Source organism: Periplaneta americana, chromosome 14, assembly GCF_040183065.1.
Source record: "Periplaneta americana isolate PAMFEO1 chromosome 14, P.americana_PAMFEO1_priV1, whole genome shotgun sequence".
NCBI lineage: Eukaryota > Metazoa > Arthropoda > Insecta > Blattodea > Blattidae > Periplaneta > Periplaneta americana.
The window spans coordinates 128221489-128245969 of NC_091130.1; the positions used below are offsets into that span (position 1 = coordinate 128221489).

The window sequence follows — 24481 nt, forward strand, 5'->3', positions numbered from 1 at the left end:
TTACATCAGGACTAATAAAGTAATTAGAACTATTATAGATAGAACAGGTAAAAAAATACTCCATTCTATTAGTTACGTGAGAATTGTTTGTATTTGCAATTGCGAAAAATAAAATATTTAGCATTGCATATATAATAATACTTCTCTCTGTGTAAATACAGACCTTAGTGTTTCAGAACTTTAAATTAAACATATGTTAGCCCATTATACTGCTTTACGCTTAAAAAGAAAAAATTAATTGTACTTGCATGGTTGTGGGAGATGAACTTAATTTTCCTGACACTTCACACCAACACAGTCAAACGGAATTTTATGCATTGTGTTATAGTTTAATGTGTAAGCAGAACGCGACAAATGACAATGCGCTTGACTTTTAATTCAAATGCAGTTTATTTTTTCGTGTGGTCTGAAGGCAGAATGAAGCTGTCTGAATGACTCCAGGAATGATATGGGCTGCACGATATGATTCCAGGAGTCTCCTCATATCAAGCTCTGGGTCAAGACATGTGGCAGAACTTATTCTTATGCGGCCGCTGTGGTAAGAGCTACAAACAACGTGGAAACCTCAACAGGCACGTTCGTTACGAATGCGGAGCTGCCAAGAAACAGCAAATGTGTCCTTTATGTGGGAAGAAATACACACGCCCCGAATATGTAAGAGAGCATTTCTTAAGAAGACATCCATGTGCTAACTATGTCTTTTGTAATGATTAAAGAAATAGATGCTATCTGGAGATTCTTGTCTGCATTACCTAAGTATAAACCACTGTCCACGGCCATTATCCAGAACTGATATCTGTACGAAAAGAAATATGAAAAAAAATTGTATGATTGTAGAAAACTTTTTATTATTATTGTTATTATTATTAAATTATTATTACTATTATCATTATTAAATTATTATTAAATACATTTAGGCCTACCATTCAGTGGAGGTCATGTTCCTATGTTAGATTTTGTGCCTTATAGGTTAATATGTTCTTGAATAAAGTGAATTTTGTAGAATACACGACAGTAAAGGATTTTGTAACAATCTTAGATGCTAGAAATGCCAGATGTAGCTGTGATTGAGTAAAAATGTATTACACAATCTAGGGTGAATATATAAAACTTGTTGATGTGTTTTAAAAATAATTTTGGTTGTGATTGGGATATTGCTTAAATTATATACTGTGTACATAAAATAAACTTAAAATGTACTCATGCTGCCAGAGTTAAATTTTATATATAAACTTTTCAGGTCTTACTAATAAACCGTGTATAGTTTTTATACGAGGCTTATGCAAAGTTGAGACAGAAAATGTTACTAATAAACCATGCATAAGCGATGGATGTATGAACAGTCTGTAACTATACAATGAGAATTCCTTTGCAGTAGTTATATACACGAAACCCCTTGTTTAATCGTTGTATATAGAGAAAAAATGGCCACCCGTCTAACAGCTGTTCGTATGGACTGTCATTTTATGACGATGGTTGCCTTGTAACCACAGAAGAACAAACCAAAGGTCTCAAAATAATTAGAATAATATTGCTGCAGCTTGTACTCTTTGACCAAAATATAATGTGGTAATCGATCAGAGCCAGTCGTACTATCGATATTTAACATGGCACACTAGAGCGCTCTACCGGATGCAATTGAGAACCTCAGATATTATATTACCTTTCGTAATGAAGTAATGACGAAACTATGACGTAGCTGTATAACAGTTATACTATTATACAAGACGTCTGTAGTGATTATTAGTAAGGAATTTACACACAACTTATAAACGGGCTATTCATTGTATAAGTATAAGACAGTTAAACGTCTGTATATAGAGTTTTTATTAGTAAGACCGTTCTTGTATAAATGTTTAATTCTATTCAGAAATGAATTTGTTTCATTTAAGTTAGTTCACAGCCTGAAGGCCTTAACTTTCCCAGACGAATGAATAAATAAGTAATGAATATGTATATAGTACGTATAATTTAATGTAGCCAAATTGTGTGATAGCTTGATTGTAGAGCATGCACAACTGATGATTTCTTAATCAAGGAACTGGTTATATCCCTGGAACGTCTTGTTAGTTTGCAGCAAATAATGCAGTAAGGTCCATAACACACTACAGTGAGAAATATGTAACATATTTGTCAAGCTATGGAAAATGCTTTCCTTTAGCATGGAGTAACGCTTGAAATAAGCATAGCTGACAATGGTCGGCTAGCAATTTTTTTGAAAACCTGTATTTCCTGCTCCCACAGGTAACCTATCCAAATTGTAGCCTATAAAATATATATTAGGTGAAGAAAATTGAACAATTAATAGAAAGTCTGCTATATAGAGATGGCTGCACTGTGTAGCAACATATTTCTTGCAGTAGTGTGAAGACCGAAGCATTGCTAGCTGCCTTCACACATATTACATAGATCTCAGTGTAGTGTGTTGTGGTAAGGTAGGTTTTCTTCAAATATATTAGTCTTTTCTGCCATTGCCATTTTTTACTCGACCTATGCCAATAAATAAAATTAATATTACATTGTAACAATTGTAATTGCCCAGATTCAACCTTGCAAATTTTTAGCCCAATAATTAATTGCCATTGTACGGCCAATAACTCTAGTCAAGTGCCACTGCAGTGAAAAAAAATTAACAACAGGTCCCTAATAGAAACAACAACGACAAGCAAATTTCTTGGCTTACAAATCGTTAATATGTTAAATTGGAAAAATCGTATTAAATAAATTACTCCAAACTAAAGTCAACATGTGCAAGAGATAGTAAATATCAATACCTTAAAAAACAAAATACTTTGCATACTTTCACTAGGTAATGAGTTTTGGAATAATATTTTGGGGAAATTCTACAGATAGTAACACTATATTTCTACTACAAAAAAGAATAATTAGAATAATAGTGCAGTAAAATTCCAGTTATCCAGACTCCAATCATCTGGATCCCCAATTATCCAGATCGATTTGGGGGAATTTACAAAAATTAATACTGTACAGTAAATCGTCAGAAGAATGGCGAGTGACTTCTTCAAAGCAATGTACGCTATTCAAGATGTTCCAAGTAAAACAGACTACACGTACTGTACAGAATTATGTATTATACAAAAATAAATTTGTATACAATACTGTATTTTAATTTTTAGTTTTTATTTACTTCAACATACAATTTTAATAGTACAATACATACATACTTATGTTTGCTTAGTTTTTATTAATAAAATTTGTATTTTTATTTTGTCAGACATCGTTTTTTTTAATCTTCATGAGATATATCCAGTTATCCGGATTTCTGCATATCTGGATCGGCTCGATCCCCAATTAGGATAATTGGAGTTCTGCTGTAGGTGCCAAATGTAGGTAATCGTGTAGGACCATTTTAAAAAATCTACAAATAAAACCATGACTTGTCGATATATTTTTTCATTAATAAACTTTCTCGTATGTAATCGTGAAAATGTTGAAACTAATTCAACAGTCCATAGCATAAATACTCGTCAAAAAAATGACTTTGATACTCTATTGGCAAGTCTATCATGCTATCAAAAAGAAGTGCGTTATATGGCAGTAAAAAATTTTTAATAGCCTCCCTATGAATATAAAAAATCAAACTGAAAACATAACATTATTTAGGGCCAAATAATGTACTTAATTTCTCACACCTTCTATTTTGTGGGTGAATTTATGACATTCAACAACACTGCATGAATATTACTGTCTTGTATTAAGTATTGATAATAAACCCTTGTGTCGTACTAGTATATTATAAAACTCTTCTGTATATATTTCAACTGTGCTGTGACTATAATTAAGACTTTGTAGTACTATTAAGATTTTTTTTGACATGTTCCATATTCTAGCTGTGAAGGGATGCACAAATATCATGGAATGTAAATAAATACAATACAGTACAATTACCTAGTTAACTGATCAATTTTGTAATTCAATATATATGCGTGAAATATGGACATAATTGCGTAATAATTACGTAAAATAGGAATAAATACTTGAATATCAAGAGGAAGAGTAATTATTATCAATTATTTCAGGTGTTACACCATTAGCCGAAGAGCTTATTCAGTTTTTTGAAGGTCAGAAACTCAAGTTTTATTGGGTATTTGAATAGTTTTCCAGTAAGAGGCAATTCTTGACATCGACCGTAACCAGAGCTGTGTTTGTTGTGCTGATTGCTATTTATTTGTTCAAGTTAAAATATCTGAAAAGTAAAATATTCTTGTGTGTTAAATGAGGTATTAAATTTTAATGATTTAATTCTTGTATTGCCCGTGATGTTCTCACGAATACCCCTGGTTTTATTCAACTCTTAAATCACAAAATTTTCACTTAATGTTAGGTTCATTTAAATAAGACATAAGACATCCTTCATGTCACTGCCATTATTCACTAACACCTCACAACAGCAAAAAAAATCAACAGAATCATTTCCAATCTCAGGCAGAATAAAAGTAGTTGACAAATGCTTTTGTAATTCTCTCTCTCTCTCTCTCTCTCATACTTTTTATATTTATGTGAAGTATAATAAGAAAGTACTGGAATGTTACAAAAGAAAGTCAATTTTGAGATTTTCATATCTGCTCACGCTTTCAGCATCTGAAGTTTGACCATGCTATCTGCTTCTGTTGTTGTTTAGTCAACTGTCCGAAGACAGGTTTGAACCTCGTACAGCAATTTTTCCTCAACTATTCGGTTGGACATTGATCATATATCTAGTATTACAAGTAAATTTATTCAGAAATAGTACACATATTTATACTAAAAATTGCTTAATTTTATAAATACAAACAACATAACTAGAAATGTGCCTGAACTATTTATTTAGTTCTTTCTCTTGGATAAAATAATAGTACATTATGCAACGAGCCTATAATGATAGTAATTAAGACGCAAGTATGGATGTTTATGAAACAAGCGCGAGTTTCATAATATTCATACGAGCGCCTTAATTACCATTATAGGCAAGTTTCATACGACTTTTTATGCTCTACCATATTTCTAACTTGAAATTATTCAGATGTATACATTTTATTTGTATCTGACAAGATCGGAAGTGACCTTGTTCTAGGTCGTGAATTGTGAGATGTGCGCAGACGCGAAAGTATTGATTTTTTCCGAGGAACAATAATTTCATTGACCTTGATGTAATCCCGTTAAACTTGATATAACCTTGATTATTGAATTCGACATTGAAAAACGAGATGACAAATTGAATTTATTTGAATATTATTTACAATTAACTCTAATTATTATAGTAACATAACCTTCTGCGACAGTATTGGATTTCCAGCCTCCGTGACTTTTCACTAATTCTCTTTTGATTGCATATCCAAGAATAATCGATACTTGCAGTTTTATAACGGTACAAAGCTGACTTGTCATTGGCTGAATACCTGTTAGCTGAGTTGTCATTGGCTGAACACCTGTACTTATGAGTAGGTATACTTTAATGACATGCATTAAAGGACTGCTACCAGGTGTATAATTACTACATTTCGGCATGGTCGAGCATAAAGATATAAATTGTATAAGCCTAGTACATCCCTAGGTAGCAATTCCTTAGTATGTGCAGAATTCCTACTTCTCATTGCGAATATACCATGTCCAAACAGCAAACTATCCACTGCCGTTAATGAAGAGGGCCATAAATACATTACTTGTACATAAATGAACCAAAGCAAGGTTAGTTCATTCTTGCCACTTTTATTCACAGAATTTCATAAAGAGAAAACACTACAAATTATTATACAGCTATGTTATGTAAATATGTAAAAAAAAATAAATAAATAAACTACATACGTCTTGTTAAACAATACAGTTACAAATTAATTCAAATGTATTTTTTCTACATTTGTATATCCTTCCTCCCCATTCTTTATTTCTGTTCTGTGAATAGCTGCTTGATGTGAATTTTCCGAGTCGGCATGCATGCATTTTGGAAATGTCAGCCTGTGTGTATTAGGTATCGGAAGTTGCAAGTAAGGTATAATATAATAATATGGTAAGGTATCTGAGATTGAATGTAAGGTGCAATATAATAATTTGGTATTCTTTCAGAATACAAAAATAGCATGAGAAATTATGCTATCTTTATAATATTGTTTCGTAAGAAAACTGATTCTGCAAGGAAAGTGCAGTGACAAAGTCAAAATCAGTGATGACAAAATTACATTTTTAATGTTTACTTAAAAACGATTTACAAAATTACTTCATTTTTGTGTTCATCACATAAATAGTAACAATTATAAATATCGCAAATACGTAAAAAAAGTAAGACCTACGACTTCATCTATGTTATGGACTCACTACAGCCTGTTATTGTTGGTAGAATTAGTGATGGCGTGAATCTGAGGACTCGTCACAGAATTATCTGATATTGGCCTTCCAGTTGGGGAAAATCTCTGGAGGGAGGAGGAGGGAAGTCAATCAGGTACCGGTAATCAGACCCAGCGAGATTGAAACTTACATCTGAATGCATTTTCGAGTCAAAACTGGCTACTGCTTGAGCAGCAGCAGTACTGGTGGTTACAACAGGCACAATTTACTTTAAATGTCCTTGCTTCATCAGGAAAATACTTCTCGTGTCTTAATAATAATGATGATGATACTGTAGATAAATTATCCTCCAGCATGGGGTTCATCACCTTACCACTATTTAAGCTGAACGTGAGGACTGAGAAAGGGATTGTGAAATACATATGCACGATTATTTTTAAGATTCATTTTATTAATTTATTCTGTACAGTATATTGGGGCTTCTTGTAAGAAAATATTGTTTATGAATTATCGTGTGTTGAAGGATATGAAAGCATTTTTTTAAGATGTATTTTGTAGAATTGTAAATCAGCTCCACCATAGTATATAAAGGCTGTGTGATGTATCTTGTCTCACTGTGAAAAGAGAGAGAAAGGAGATATGTCTTACTTCGTCTGTATTGTTATGGTGATGGGAGAGTGGAGCGGTGATGTCCATCCATCCAGTGGCGGAAGGAACTAGCTGATACATTCTGTAGCGCAAACTAAAATAACAAAATATCTCTCTTTGTACTGTGTAGTTCCGTCACTGAGCTTGTCTCTCAAGAAACTGAGTTCCGGTAGCCTGTACAATAACAAGATTTTGAAAGGAATTCTGAAAATTTACAACCTTCCTATAATCTCCACCCTCATTTAAAGGGACTTGGTTTTATTGCTACTGAGACAAGATAAACCTTACCAGGTATAGCAAAATCTCGACTTATCAAATAACAATACTACTTATATATACGTGTTGAGGTGGAGAGCACCACACTGAGCCAAGCTTGTTTTCATGTTATGGACAGTTTGAAAATACATTAAAACCTCATTAGTCCAGACTAATTGGGGAAGAGGGATAAGTTGACCAGTTTAACAAAATCTGGATTAACTAAAATAACCTGAAGAACTGTAGAAAGTGCATTAAAACTCCGTTTATAACAACAAAACACGTTTATTATGGTGTATTTAAAGAGCATAGGCCTAAATACAATCTTTGGCCTCTTACTTATACTTTAAACCTTTGTGTAATCGATAATATTTGTTTATATAGTTTAATTACTGTAGTGCGAACTTGATGGATTTTATTTATTTTTAATACTATATGTGTAATATTGTAATTCCATAGTTCTAATGCATAAAATTAATCTTGAAACAAGGTTCTTTAATTTTTCCAAACTCATTTTTTTTTTTTTTTTTTTTTTTGTCTGTCCTGCTTATCGCTGTCCGGATTAACGAGGTTTTACTGTACAAGTCAGTGCAGTGGCTTGTTGAGGATGTGTGCGTGTGTGTTTTTTTATTTGGGTTCTGCATACTGCGGATAGATGGCAGGACCTTGACCCATTTTCAAATTGCATACCACTTCAGTGGGCCACGTTATGCATGATGTGTATCTGTGAAGAATTATGTCGTGTACTAGAGTGAGTGTATGTTAAGTGTTCGTGTAAGTGAGAATGATGATGGTGAGGAAGGGAGAAGGGGAAACCCAGTGTCGGCACATAGCCTACTCCTGTTGAATAGCACCATGCTTAACATCCTCATCTGATGAATTACTATCAACAGTGACATATGCCTTCCCTTCATATGCACTGCGGAGAGATTTGGGACTTATCCCAGGCATATTGGAGTACAATTTAGTGATTAGAAGTTGTGCACCATCATTTCTCTGCCTGGACCCCGCTGGGAATCGAACCTGGGCCGGCTAGTCTGGAGACAGACATGCTACCATAGCGATATTATTATTATTATTATTATTATTATTATTATTATTATTCCTTACAAAGTATAACAGTTCTTGGCTGCTGAGATTACAATGTAATACTATCCTGTCTGTTAACCTCCTGAGTCCTGAGACATTTGTTTATACTTCTGAAGTTCAGTATAATTCTACACTTAAAAAAAAAGACACAGACGTGAGGGAAAATGCTGAAAAAATTCTGCAGGTTACAGTTAGGGCACAAATGCAGGTTTATTATATTATACTTTGGGACTCTGCACATACACCTTAAATCATAATCATGTAAGAAGTGTGGTATAGTATACTATACTTTCAGGAGGATAAACAATTTTTCTGTAATAAATTTAAAAAAATAATAGTAATAATTGGTATTCTCCTCCATATTGCCCAAATATCTAAGCCTAGGTCTTCTCAGTGGTCTTTCCTCTAAAGGAATTTCTGTGAACACCGTTTTTAATCTTTCTTCTGAAGCTCTTACAAGGAGAGGACACGCTCTGTATATCACCGAATTAAATAAGATTGTGTGACATGAAAGTACAAGAAGTACTGTTTAAAGTCATACCTGGTATGGGTGGCCAATGACCCCTTGTTTTGAAAATATTAGCTATTGTTTATGACATACTTCCGTTAGGTGCTCAATAGGGAAGCTTTAGACTGTGTAACAGCGTAGCCCATATGGTTGGATGCTGAGTTGTTATCCAGGCAACCTGAGTTCGAATCTTAACTGGTACAATATTTTTTTTCTTTTAATAATGATTAATATTGTGATCACAGTTATCTATTTACATACCTATATCATATTTCTCAATGTATTGAATGCTTCATCATGTTTTAAACAAATTACTAATTAACTAACATTGTATTGTAAAGGATAAACAATGAAATAGTGCTCACGTAGGAAGGTAAGATGTGTCACTGATGTCTGTTCTATTTCTGTAGCAGCTATTCCATTTCATTTTGTACCCGATTCATTATGATGTCATAAAAACACACAAAACATACATATTTCCTGCACCATGCACAGCAAATGAAAGAAGGTTGTCCACAGTCACACACATTTTTCCGCACTTCTGCTGCGAAACAGATATCCTTCACATTCACAAACACTTCTCATTCGTTTATCAATTTTGATGCATACCACGCATATTTCAACATGGCTTTGAATATAGGAAGTGAGAACTGAAAGTGAATTGAAATAATAATAATAATAATAATAATAATAATATTAAGCTTTAAAAAATGAGAAGGCATTAGGATTCGAACTTGGGTTGCTTGGATGACAACTCAGCATCCAACCACATGAGCTACGCCGTTACACAGTCTAATGCTTCCCTATTAGGCACCTAACGGAAGTATGTCACAAACAATAGCCAATATTTCCAAAACGAGAGGTCATTGGCCACCCATACCAAGTATGACTTTAAACAATGTGTCTTGTACTTTCGTATCACAAAATCTGATTTAATTCGGTGATATACAGAGCGTGTCCTCTCCTTGTTAGTCTAATCCAGTGCATTCTTCTTGCTATCTTAATTACATTTGCAACTTTTAATGTAATATGTAGTCTTCACTGTACAGTAACGGTAGTGGTTACAACATTCTCCAGTCTTTACTATTTTCCACTTTCTTCTTAAGTCTCCTGATACGATCCATATATCTTAATGCTGTCTATCATCTGATATCTTCTTCTGTCTCGAACTTTTATTCTGTTCACCATTCCTTCTAGTAGTGCATTCTTCAGCTAAAACATAATTACTTTATTATGACAGCATTACATGTACTATAAAATTAATGTTATTAAATTATTTGCCATGCAGTAATATTTTATTACAGACCAGCCTCATGGTCTAATGGTCAGGAGTTTCTGGCCACAGTTCATGAGATATTGGATTCGAATCCCAGTTAGAACATAGGAATTTAGGTTAAGCTTAGATTTAAGACCTCTCCTGGCACTACATAATCATGATCATAGTGTCTTATTATCGCTGTAATGTAATCCACTTTCCAGGTGTCCCAACCTCAGAAGTGGGCTAACCTAAGCCATTTGTCAGAAGAGAAGGCCAGAAATGTCGGAAAACAACCATGTGGCGTTAGGAAAAATATTTGAATACACCATTGCTGTCATTGCAACTCATTTTTCATAGACATGACTACAAGCAACCAATCATTACAAATATTATATGTTATTTCTTTATTACCTAATTGTTTCATAAAGCTGTTATATAGAAAAATGCAAATGAAATACGTTTATCATGTTACACAATTTATTGCATGTGTGAAAATTATGAAACTCCTCACTTTTTTCATTCAGTAAACTTATACTCATGCAATAAAGTATAACATATACTAGTTTCATAATATATTAACACGTGTGAAAGTCGGTCTGGGTGGTGCAGGTGGTAAATTGCTGGCCTTCTGTGCCAGAGGTTGCTGGTTCGATCCCAGCCCAGGTCGATGGTGACAGACTCATGTCAGTAGATTTACTGGCATGTAAAAGAACTCCTGTGGGACAATACTGGCACACTGACGATGCTAATTTATAACCTTGGCAACTGACTTGAGTCATTAATAATTTGTAATTTGTATCATGTGTGAAAAGTATTTTTAACACTGATTTTAAACTGTTTGTGTCGATTGTCAATTGTTTTCCCACTAGATGTTACACAGAAGCAAACACGACCAATCAAAGAAGCAGTTCGAATAATTCCAGGCCTAATGTTAAAAATTACTTTTTTTTTTCTTTCTTCCCCCCCCTCCCCCCGAGAAATAAACACAAATTAAATTGCTTCAACAACTGTTTTATTGATAATCATAACACATGCTTGAAGAAATTGTATTAATGTTACAGTTGCTTATAGAAATTCCCTGTATGGAGGCACTACTGGCAACATATTTGTCGTTTTTACGAAAAGTAAATAGGGTTTTACTATTATCTTGAATATTTCTTACATTTAGGCACATTTCATTCGTAGAATAATTTGCTCACATTGTCGAAGATTTCCAAGTTTTCGATTTTTCTTCATAATATGTGAATACATTTTTGCTATACTTACTGTGAACAATCTGTATCTTGCACCATTTCATAAATCTGTTGTGTGATATAAATGCTTCCTTGATTTTTGCTGTGCTGACAGTAATAGAGTGTTACTCGCCCTATAGCTTCTTTCATTTCTTTTGGTTCACTTTCAGAATCATTCATTTTTTAACGCGAGTTTGGAACTCTAGCTATAATGTTTCATTAATTTACCTCCAGGTGGTATTCAGTAAGATGCCAGTGATCACTCATATGGATGGATCAGTACTGTAAAATGACAGTTCATAAATTTGTTGCTAGATAGCAGATCAGCAATTTTAAGTAAAATACGCAAATAAATTATGTAACATATTTATAAATACTCAAGGGCTGTCTAAAAAATTGTTACAACCGACATTAAAAATGATTTAATTTTGTTTGTTGATTTCTTATACTCAACCTGTGGCCTTGCTTCACAAAGATCCCTACTCACAAAGTAAAATGCTGCTTTTAACACTTGTATCTTAAATTACTTTATTTTTTTAAATTAATTTTTCCTTTAGTTTTTTTTAGTGAGATCTATGGACATATTTCAAACTTACATTTATCAAAACAATAGCATGCATTTGTTGAATAATGCATTAATTCAGAACTTTTTGTAGTAGTAAATATGTTAATCAGAAATAAATAAATTAGTGTCTACATTTGACTGTTCCTGTTAGGAAGATCTGGTGTTTTCGTGAAAGAGCCTATTTTTCATTTAAATGTGTACCTCCTGTTCAGGTGGTAGAGATAATATAATTTGGAATAGATTAATAGAAATTAATTTGTGTACAATTAATTTGATGCAAATATTGCTTGTTGAATAATTATCTGCATAAATGTATAATGAAGTTTTGTGCAATTTACATTGCTCTCTGTTCCTCTTCATATCAATAAAATTGACCTTGTATATTCAAACAGATTTACACATTTACATTTAGCAGCCAGCGATATATTTTAAAATTTAACATAATTAAATATCTTGTAATTCATTATCCTAATATTTTAATTTTATCCTTCTGGAAATGTAGTTAGCATATCTGATTTGATAATTTTTTACACTAGTGCCAATATGTATAATCCACAATGCTTAATTAATAACAATTCAACTGTTATTCTGCTTTTAAGTAGATTACTTTGAGTTTCCTTTTGAATTTATATTTATCTCGATGGGGATTCACATATTGCTGTAATTAGTGGTATTAAGTAAACTGTTATTGTGAAGTATGGGGACTGTATTTGGCCATTTCCAAGTTCGTCATTCCTCATATTCCATTGTATTTGATAGCTTCTTATGTATTTATAGGCTAAACTCTACTCTTGTTGGAAATACACATTTGGAATTAGAAATTGTAATAACATCCTGTGCTTTATATTATTTCTATTACATTATTGTGTAATAGGCACTTGTTTTATTGGAAGAAAATTACAGTACTTTTAATTAATTGAAATGGAAATGAATTTCTTAACTCTGCAGAGGAGTAGCCGAAGTGAACATTGGCTTAAATAATATTTTTTTATTTTTTCCTCGAACTGTTTTGAATAAAATTTATAATATTCAAGCCTTCCACTGTGAATAAGATACATTTCAATTTCAAACCCATCATCCTGTAAGGGAACACGAAATATTTCTTGTATGTATTATGATCAAGTACAAGTAGAACTAAGAGTTGAAATATATTTGGGAGTATTGCATGTCCAGTTCTGATGCTTAGTTAATAAATGTCTAATTGTTCCCTGTTTTGATACTGTCTCTTACATTTCTTTACAGAATTTGTATTGTCCCCTTTGACATGGGACTCATTATCTCTGCCGGTTGGCGGTCATCCTTGTCACTCTTGTGGTCGTGTCTACAAAGTTCGAAGCAGTCTTAACCGTCATGTTCGCTACGAATGTGGTGCAGCTAAGAAACAGCAGCAATGCAACATCTGTGGCAAGAGATACACTCGTCCAGAGTATGTGCGTGAACATTACCATAGACGACATCCATGTGACAAGTATGAGGAACATCAGCAGTGCTAATAGCTATTATAGCATGCTATTTCCTCGAATTAGTGACATTGATTTTCACTTTTGCTTCCTATCAAAATCGTTGTTGATGAAGAGACACATATGTCATTAATAAAGGATTTACTCTAATAGAAAATGTCTTTTCCTACTGGGAAGATTGAGAGTGCGTTTATGTTTACAGTATATTGTACAGTTAGTACTCTTGTCATTTTTACTCGTTTTGTGAATATAATACAGTAGAACCCCGATTATCTGTCACCCTATTAACCGATTGGCGGATTATCCGACTGTCTTTCTCTCCCTTTATTTTTTTTTTTGCTACAGAAATATATGAAATATATGTTATATTAGTATACACATTTTTTCTAGAGAGTGTTATTAGAAGCATTTACACTTACACAGTTCCACTGTTCGAGTTGCCGTACTGTACAACTTCAAGATAAAATGTATTCCAGGAATGTCAAAAGAAAACGTGTTGTGCTATCTAACAAAATGCATATAATTAAGTAGTTTGGAGACAGAGAAAATGTGGGTCATCTCGCATCACAATACGAGATTGATTTAATAAAAATCAAAGAGATAAAATGTGTACAGTATGGAAATCTACAACATGAGACCTGTACTATTCCTATCTTTCCGATGACAGCCATTACAAGAAGTTTTCTTACCCCTTAAAAACACGTCGTTAACAACCGAACTTAAATTGATGAACTTCAGATTCACTACCAAACGAATTAAACACAACACCACGGAGAAAATGACGAAAGGTCACATAATTCACATAATTTAAGAAAATATTTTATGGTACGGATTATCCGATTTTTCGATTAACCGTTCAGTAAATCCCCTTCATTACCATGGATAATAGGGGTTCTACTGTATACAAAAACTTTTATACGACACTGGGAAAGTTACATCAGAATTTTGGCGAGTTGTATTTTTTTACTGCAAAATTAATTTTGGTGTTATGTTCGTATTAGTGTCTATTTGTCAAAGCACATTATTTTCTTTTCAGATTTTTAGGCTGATTTTATTCTTATTCAGTACTTCACTTGCTGGAAAAACAATGGTAATTTTTATTTTGAAATAGTCTACCCAAAATATTACAGTAATAATAATCGTAATAATAAATCGTGTCGATTTTCAAATGGATTTTCTTAGACAGGATTTTGATAAATTGGAAAATAAAATGGTATAAGCTGTACTTTCCCAAAAACATTTCTTTTAGTACACTGAATTAAGAGCCGAACTGAATACTTCTATTAGAGCAACAGACTTACTGATTGGAAGAGACTGGATTCTTTCCGATATTTTCATAATAGCTCTTGGATGTACTCGGCCACTTCTAAAATTGAGTATGAGATCTTCTCGATTGTAAAATATGAAAAGATTGTGATGCTGAGCATATCATCTGCAGGCTAGTGTCAAGATCTGTGAAGCGAGGAAGTTCTGCATTCATAATTACTATAGGCTTTATAGCACGTATATGTACTATTCCTTTGTTCCTTACATTTTAAGTCTTGTTATTTCTTGCTTGTGGTCTATTTGTACATGTACAAACGTAAGATCAGAACAGACAAGGTCAAGCACAGTAGAAGACCACATGAGTTTTTCTAGTGAAATGATTTTTAGCAGTTTTTGTGTATAAGTTGGTGGTGAGAAATTGATTAGGCAGATAATTATTCTGTATAACTTCTCAAAGAACCTCAATGATTAATGCTTAAGTTGTCTACAAGATCTTGGTATCCAACTTATAACTGCCAATATCAATTCTCGCAACCTTCTACCTGATGCAAGAAGAGTTTGATGACAGTTAAGAGAACAAGAAGCAATTCTGTGGAGCCAACTTCCTCACAAAGGCAAAGTGTCGCACTATATGGGGAATATACACCAGTGAACAAGTGGATTCGTGATCATAAGGGCTTATTGTGTTGCGAATAGACTGAAGAAATTAAAATGACAGCAGGTAGTTTGCAGTGTGTTCACTGCTGGGCAGGTCTCAGGACTCTGTGTCGGTGTTGCCACAGAGAGCATGAAACTCTTGCACACATTTTGGGTACTCCAAATCTGGAGTAATCCTGGACCCTACAGTCCAGTTTGAGTCTCATAGTGGCCAGCCAGAAGAGGTAAATTTTGGGAAAAAAGCTATATATGACCCCACAATAGATTATTACAAACTAAAATACAAACTAGACAATCTGACGGTAATAGTGTTGATGGTTGGAGCGTGGGGAACCATTCCAAAATTTTTTTGCTAATTTTTTGACCAATGGGATTAGATACAACATTCCTCCTTCGATTAGTCATTTTCGCTATTAAAGGTGTCTGTTTTAATTTTGAGAAATCATCTTTATGGATTTAACATTTTCTATTTTTTAAGGTTGAAAATTTTGGTAATTGTCTAATTTAGAAATTCGAAATCTAATATTTTAGTTTGTAAATTAACATTTTACATTCACTAAATTTATAAGTGAAGTTTGTAGCAATAAACTACTTTATATTTTATGTAACGTATAATGAGAACATATAAGCAATTTAATATTTCTCTAAATTTATAAATTTTTGTTTTATTAGATACTTATTTAGCAATGAATGGCAAGAGTTGGTGTGTGCGTGGGTGTCTTTAGTGCGTGCAAATGATTGTAATAGTTTGCAAGATTTTTTTATGCATATTGTTGATAGAATGGAAGAGATTATAATTGCTTTATTCCATCGTAACAATTAGTCATAGCCATATGAAGAAAAATAATAGTTCATATTTGTTGTTGGTTATACTGCTTTTCATGGATATTATGACAACATATCCAGTTCTAACTATTTTCTGAGTATTGAACACAACTTTTTTTGAAGTCATACAAGAGGCCTCATATCAGTGAATTATTTCTGTGTGGGTACTCATTTCATTGTCATGTTGCAAATATCCAGACATTATCAAAAATATTTCATAATACACAATTTGTTGCATGTTCATTGCCACATGCTAAAGTCCAGAACAGTTTTGTAGTGACTATTATGGAGCAATATGTAATTTGCAATGAAAAACTGCAATTGTCTACTTCATGAGATTTACATTTTTTTTCCTCCATAAGTATCATCCTGTCTTGAGCAGAAGACCGTAAGGAAGTAAACTTACATATGCTCTATTCATATATTTCTATTAGATTTGAAGGGGAAAAAATAATAAAATTTATTGGTACTAGCGAACTTATGTATCTCGAATTTTCGATCTCTTGAGGTAATTTTAATTTTCTGTCAGCATTGTATAGGTATAATTTGTGTGTAAAATTATTTCCCAGCCATAAACATTTATCTTTATCTCGAAGTTCGGATGAAAATGTTAAATACTGCACAATAAAACGAAAGGTATGAAGTACCATTACTTTCGCGAGGGTTGTTGAGTAGACCTTACTGCTTTCCTTTCAATACAAACGTCTTCAAGGAATGAACAATATCGTTGTTCCTATACCATTAGCTGGGGACAGAACTTAATGTCTCCCCCCTTCAGGAATACTTTTCCGTTTTTAATACAGTTAGGTAGGAGTACAATAACTGCAATATACACAATGGGATCCACCATTGCTGTGGGTGGGGAAGGACGTTAAGATATCCTCAACATTAGAGCGATTTGCTTTGAAAATTAGAGTTGAAGTTAGTCTGTGTTATTAAAAAGATAAAGTCGTCAGCTTGAAAAACAGATATGCAGTCTATAGACAATCTTGAAATTCAACCGTTCGAAAAATAGGCTACAACAGATCATAAGTTCATTGCTTTTACCTTTGCTATGTAAGCTTTGATGTACAATTTCAAAGTTTAAGGGACATGTTGGTTACTCTAAACTTAGTTCCTGCTGAAGTTTATTAATATGAAATTGATCGAAAATAAGTACCATACTTACTTTTACGTGTTCAGTTCATAGTTAGTTGTACAGACCCAGAAACAAAATTTATAAATGGTAAATGGTGGCAACAGTGAAAATTGGGTGTTAGCCCGAAGAATAGTAACTATTATTAGACCCTTGTAAAGTAAGTCTAAAATTCGTACTATGCAAGTGCAAATGTTGCCAGCGTTTTACATACAAGGGAAACTTATGAAGATATGGAAAAAAAAATGCAATATTAATTGCATGAACTATATGAAGCATGTGAATGGTTGATTTACAGTGATTACCATTACAATAAGAGTCATTTCCACTTGGAATGAAAAATGTAGGTTTTGAGTCTTGAATGGATCCCAGTAAAGTTTTACTTTCACCTCTATGTTGCAATATCATTTTGACTATCTTGCAGAATACTAAAATGAATAGATGATATAGGAAAGTAGGAAATCAGAAAATGTGTGTGATTCCCAAAGTGTTTCCCAAAGTATGAGTCACGACCCCCAGGGGGATCGTGTAAAGAGTTGAGAGGAGTCATGAAATTTTATTTACAAAATTAGTATTATTTTTATTTATTTATTTATTTTTGACAATCTGATTCATATTAGAATTTGCAAATTTTACACAGATTAGCAAAAAAACACACAGATTATACAATATATAAAATATGAATACATGGATTCAGAAGAAATGTTAAGTAATAACATACATTCTGTTTTACGTTCATAAACATAACAAATTGTACGGTAAAAATAAAAAAAAAGGTTTTCAGTAGTTATAAAGTAAAAAATAATGCTATAAATGTGCCTGTTCTTTAAGAAAGTAGCTTCTCAAATCTGGACTCTCTACTTGATAACAAGTGATATCATTTTCACGTTCAGGGATACTTCTGTCGTTTGTTTTGATGGCATTCATAGACGAGGAAATAATTTTGCATAAATACAAGGTTGCAAATTGTATAAAAAATTTAAGAACTTTCTTTGCAAGTTCGACATATTCTTGTATTCATTTTATCCAAAACTGGTCTATGCTCTGCGAAAAAAAAAAAAAACAAAAATCTAGTTAGAACATTTCATCGTACATAGTTCAATGAGTTTTCCATCTAAAATGGATTCCGTATCCATTTGTGATTGTTGTGTTTGTTTTGAGTTTGTTCCGGAAAAAAAACTATTGTTTAAAATTGTTCTAACTTAATTGCATGTCCGCAAATATAAACTCAGTATTTATCTATAATAAGTAGGTAAATTTTCTAGGAGTTCTTTATTACACTGGATTGAATCAAATTTCTTTTTATCAAGTGATTTCGACAAAAAATGAAGTCTCTTTATATATTCATTGGTTTTATCTCCGACTTATTTATCTTAGATTCTTGGCCTTGTTGTTGTTTAGTCAACTATTCGAAGATAGGTCTGAACCCCACAAGTGATATCAACATAGCACCACTTACGAGACAACTAGACCAGGAGATAATAGGGTAGGGTGGCCAGTTCCTTTCCGCCTCCATTGCATACATCACTGATTAGGTAAATATTCCAATAATCAGACTTAGAATGTATACAAACTATTGTTCTTCCTCTAACACATATCGTCAAGGTAATAGATTCTTGGTCTTGTAAACTATTATTCAGAGTGTTTAAAGTGTTCGAAACCAACTGCTAGAAAGGTCAGTCTAACAAGCTGAAGAGAATTGGAAAATACTGTAATAATAATAATAATGGCTTTATTTAACCTGGCAGAGTTAAGGCCGTAAGGCCTTCTCTTACACTCAACCAGGATTAAAACTTGCTTACAGAGTTGAACATAAAACTAGATCAGAATTAAGTAATTACATACTGATACATGATGAGATCAAAAGAGGTAGTTACATAAAATTTACCTCATAAAATAAAAATAAACATAGTGAAATACATATTAATTTGTTAGATTCAAATACGAATCACATAAAAACAGAAGCCGATAATTCAATAAAAAAGAAAAATGTACACAGTAAAAGTAAAAATAAAAATAAACGTATTAGTATACATATTAGTATTAGATTACAATTAAATAGGATTTACATAATTAAACCAGAAACCGTCAATTGAATATAATGTACACAAAAAATAGATTAATAATAAAAAACAACAACACAGTGGAATAAATATTGACATTAAGTGATAAATAAACACGATTTAGATAATAAAAATAAGAAAAAAAAAAAAAATAAATTCAGTGGAACACATTTGCAACACGTTAGGTCTGGCAACTCATCATAAGATATTTTTCTAATTTACATTTAAAGGAAATTAAAGTTCGGCAGCCCTTGACTTCAGGCGGCATAGAATTCCAGTGACGAGAAGTAGCAACAGTGAAAGATGAAGAATAAAGAGATGATGTGTGCAGTGGTATTTCTAGCGTGTTATATTGTGACCGAGTATTTAAGTTATAATACCAAGAAAGACTGTGGAATCGGACAAATAAGTAGGTTTGCAAATTCCAGTTTCTCGTCTTACAGGTGCTGGTATATTAAGAATTCTGTTCTTAACTGGAAAACTATGAAGGGGAGTGTAGTCTAACATGAGATGGTGTCATTGGTGCGTTCTTTTTTGTTGAAATCACTAAATAACCTTTTCAGTAAGTTTGAACTGTTTTGCAGTGCCACAGTTAAGTAAAAACATTGCCATCTCTCAATCAAGTGGTACTCAGAGGTTGATGGGGAGAGGTATGTGAAAGAAATGACTCCTCATCAGACATTACAAATGCCTTAAAATATCATGTAATATTTCTGCAATTCGAGCTTTGCATGGCAGATCTTCTAGTACCACTTTCTGTCATTATTCCATTGCAGCATGATGGAAACACTGGATCATGAACTGTTAGGACATTGAATTCAAAGCGCCCTGGCCATTACTTTGGAAAAAAAAAAAAAATCTAAGCTATATTAAAAGATCCAATGTCGAGCAGTTCAACAAGACAAGCAGATATCATTGCTGTACATAGATTGAAGGGAGTTTTTTCTTCAGCTGAATAAGACCCGATGGCTTGCACTGCAGCTGAGGCTTATTGTGCCAACCTTCTTTATTATGGAATGATTGGAGTCCTCAGGACTAGCCTACATTCCTGTGAGTGTCATGATTCACTGTTTGGTGCCATCTTCAATTCAGCTGGTGGCTAGGACTTCAGTAACTTCCCCAGATTGATGCCATCTGTATGCAAGTCATAGTACTACATCCCTACTGCATCCTATATTGACCTGAAGATCGCATTACTGTAAGTATCGTGATTTATTATTTGGTGCCATCTATCAATTCAGCTACACATCGCCCATGTCCAACAAGAGTCCACTTTGATAGCCCCTCTTCTCTGAGATGCCATTTTTGTGCAAATCACAGTACTACATCTGCTGCATCTCCGGTCAATCTGAAACTCTTGAAAGATGATAGATGAATATGAATTTATGAAGCAAAATGAGTTCGAAGTCCAACACTGACAGTTACCCAGAAATTCTGCTTCAGTTAATTGGAAAAAGAAAAGAAAAAAAAAAACCCAACCAGGTAACTCGTCCCAACTGGAATTTGAATGATTTCGAGGTCATAGTTTTTAACATTGTGGAGTGTTACAGATGAAAACTTCAGTGACAAATGTTTGCCAAAATATATACATTATGCATGTTTCACAGTGTTCATTTGTACGCATTTTTTTTAATACGGTATTGTTTTTGTTTTGATTTTCTCGCAAAATACGATCATTAAAAATTAAATTTTATTGCCAGTACTTTGAAACAAAACACACTGATAATTGTAATTGTTTCCTGTATAGAAGCCATAACACATTCACAAACAAAAATCCTCACAAAATTGATAAATTAATCAAGAAGAAGAGTTGTTACATTTGACCGAAGTATTGATCAGAATCATTGGAGTGTTCTTTGAAAATCACATTGTTATATCAGAATGACTACTGAGGATTATTATTTAAATAATTGCGTGTTTCTAATACGAAGTTCGAAAAAGTATTCTTGTCCACGTTTTTAATGATTCATTGTTACTATCCAGGATATAAGACAACTGAACTTTAAGCTCACATCTTCATGCTATATAGCAAAAGGTCGTATTTTATCTTCTTGTATCCATATTTTTCTCGATATAATCGTGAGTGCAAACATGTCGAAATTACCTTTTAAAGGTGGATAATACAAATGCCAAGCTTTTCAATGAAAGCATTGACTTTGCCATTAACACATTCACTCCCACGTAAATTCAAATTCCGATCATTGATATGCAAAAATACATCAGCAACATAGACTCATCTTTAAAAAGTCTGTGAATGAAGTTTGTTGATCCTGGGACTAACGTGATCAATTCACCTCACAATTCAAAAAACCTAGTTAACACTTTTTCCTCATATAAGTTATTATCATTATTGTTATTAGTTTTTTGCAGGGGAGGTCACAAAGTATTATATATTTATTATTTGCAAAGAGCATGCGGCTGAAAAGTGTTACAGAATACTGACTTAGGTTATAGGTCTAGAATTCATTCTTAAAATGAAACATCATGTTACAGACGACATGTTTAGGATGTTAAGAAGTGTGGAAATAAAATGAATTGTGCAATATTTTAATACTTCTCAGTTCTTTCATTGTCCATTTCATTCACTCTTCAGATTAATATCTCTGGTCTACAGGCGATGTTACAGTGTTAGCCATATCAGTTTAAGAGAAAAAAAATTGAATTGTTTACCTAAATAATTTGCAGTATATTTTCATTCAACATTGTATGTTTAGTTACAAAACAAATCATGACATGTACTAGATTAATGAAAAAGCATATGGCAACATCATTATGCATTATATTCAGTACTGATATTCTATTTCTTTTGTGCAATGAACCCTAGATCATACATACCCAGATTGCTCGGCGTTATAGGTTTTGACGGTCAGGTTTACTATGCTGCCATCTAGTTACATAAGGAGTCACGTCATAACTCCCATTTGAATTGCATTAGTGACTGTACTGCCATCTCATGTTCGTTTATGGCGGATGGGTGGCGATCCTGACGATTGTTCTCTTCAAAGTGCAACTGATTTTAACACAGGAATGAGCAATCTATATGGGTGATCTGGGAATGAACGTAGTAGTATAATTAAATAAGTTTTCGTCTTTGTAGCATAATTAGAGCAGTGTGGGATGGCTAAATTGCGAAGCTCACTATAAACTGAGAAAATGCCAAGCTTAATGTTAAATATTTATATTAGGTTACAATAGGTGATGATAACTAGACCGAGGATTTGTATTAAAATGCGTGTTTTTATTGCTACGCTATATTTAAGAAATACTCATATAATATCTTTGCATTTCAAACGAATTCATATTTTAATTTCATTACTTACTTAAAAATGGCTTTTAAGGAACCCGGAGGTTCATTGCCACCCTCACATAAGCCCCCCCATCGGTCCCTATCCTGAGCAAAATTAATCTAGTATCTACCATCATACTCTTTTCCCTCAAATCCATTTTTATATTATCTTCCCACCTGTGTTTCAGCCTCCTCAAAGATTGTTTTCCCTCCAGCATTCCAGCTAACATTATATGCATTTCTGGATTCACCCATACGTGCTATATGCCTGACCATCTCAAAATGTCTGGATTTAATATTCCTATTTGATGTTGCAAAGTTGACTAACCTAACTTCATTATCATTACTAGTTACGTCTTGGCTCTCTTTTTCAATAGTGTGTTTAAAAATATCATCCAATATAATTTTCATGTGATATCTAGGTAACTGATCAAAAGTGTGTTCCAATTCCTCATAGAAGTTTTCCTTCATATGGTCATCTTTCTCTTCTATAGGAGCTTGAGCATTTATAACTATGATGTTGCACCATCTACCCTTAAGTACTAAATAAGATAACCTGTCACTGATAAATTCGACCTTTTTTACTGCCGATTTTATTCTTTTATGGATAAAGAATCCTGTTCCTAATTGGTGATTATTGTTTCCTTCCCCATAATACAACAAGTAATCTCCTATATCAGGGCTGGGCATCGGGAGCAGAACCAGACTCTAAATGGGGACGCTTAATATTCATTCATCACTAAATCAACGCTGCGCGGTGTTCGGTGGGAAAGAAAGGGGATGAAGAGAAATCATATGGCTCCCCGTGAGAGAGTAGAATCTGCTCTTGCTGCCCAGCCCTGTCCTATATGATATGCCATTCCCATCTAACTTAACCTCCTGTACTCCCACACAGTCTATTCTATATCTAGCTAGTTCTTTTGCTACTAATGTTATGCCTCCTGTTCTATATAGACTTGTTACATTCCAAGTACCAAATCTCATAACTTTATTCCTTTGCTTTGGTTATGTCAGAAAATCAGTCCCATTCCAAAGCTTATGTTGTGGTTTCGTAACAAGCTGTTTTCGTACTGTAATGGGTTGTTATTCCTTCACCCAACCCCCAAGTTGAGGACAACCCCTTATCGGCTGTCTGCGAGTGCTTGTTCAACATATTTGCAGCTACCTTCCATATCTGGAGGCTGTCCCCTCTATCCGCAATCTGAGGACATGCCATGCTGTGGTAATAGGGACTCACCATACATGGATAATACTGTAGATAATTTCCTGTTTTACTATTTTTAATGCTTTCCACATATTTTTACGATGAACAGAAAAGAATATTTATTCATTCTGTTGATACAAATAAATGAAGCTGCTTGTGTTTAACAGTTGCCTTAAGACACAGCTGACATGATCATTCATTGAAAACAATAATACAATAAATACATATATTACAATAAATACATATATTCCTTTAGAGTTTACAATATATGACATGAAGTGAGACGTATGATTATCACAACCACATTGAAGGAATTCGTGACTCATGAGGATGATCAAACACTCCGATATGTTTGTTTTTATGCACTTGGTTTGACCCACCCCCCAAGAAGAAAAGGAAAGAAACAGCTTATTCACAGTTCAGGAACAGACAACTACAGATAGCTGGCTCTTAAGTTTCAGCGAATACCTATAAAGGGCAGGATGCTGGTTCGCCTGGTCTGCAGGAGATCCTGAAATTCTTAGTAGCATACTACTCGTTCCTGCCTCATTCAATTGAAAAACTGGAGACCAGGGGTCTACCTCTCCTTGATTCCTTGACAGTAGCTCAAGATGCAGAAGAGAGACTGAAAAAGAGCATGAGAAGTTCTCTAAAAAGTTATTCACAGTGTGTCAGAAAAATTGTGGTCTGAGTCATTTGGAGAAAGTGGCATCTGTGTTGAAGGAGTAGATGAACTCAGGGCTAAGTA

The 24481-nt window shown here is 33.4% G+C and overlaps 1 protein-coding gene across 44 annotated transcripts in view; it reads left to right on the top strand.

Annotated features, from left to right (window-relative positions):
- LOC138713728 (longitudinals lacking protein, isoforms H/M/V-like) overlaps positions 1-24481 on the top strand; it is a 614547-nt gene that overhangs the window by 86042 nt on the left and 504024 nt on the right. Inside the window, exon 5 of one of the 44 annotated variants that reach the window (XM_069846090.1) lies at positions 13080-13345. The exons of 42 other annotated variants lie outside the window; for them this stretch is intronic. In XM_069846090.1, the coding sequence (XP_069702191.1) occupies positions 13080-13330 (251 nt within the window). In that variant the 3' untranslated portion in view covers positions 13331-13345. Of the gene's footprint in view, positions 1-472; positions 5820-13079; positions 13346-24481 lie in introns of those variants that run through there. One more of the 44 variants, XM_069846092.1, reaches the window with a different exon arrangement.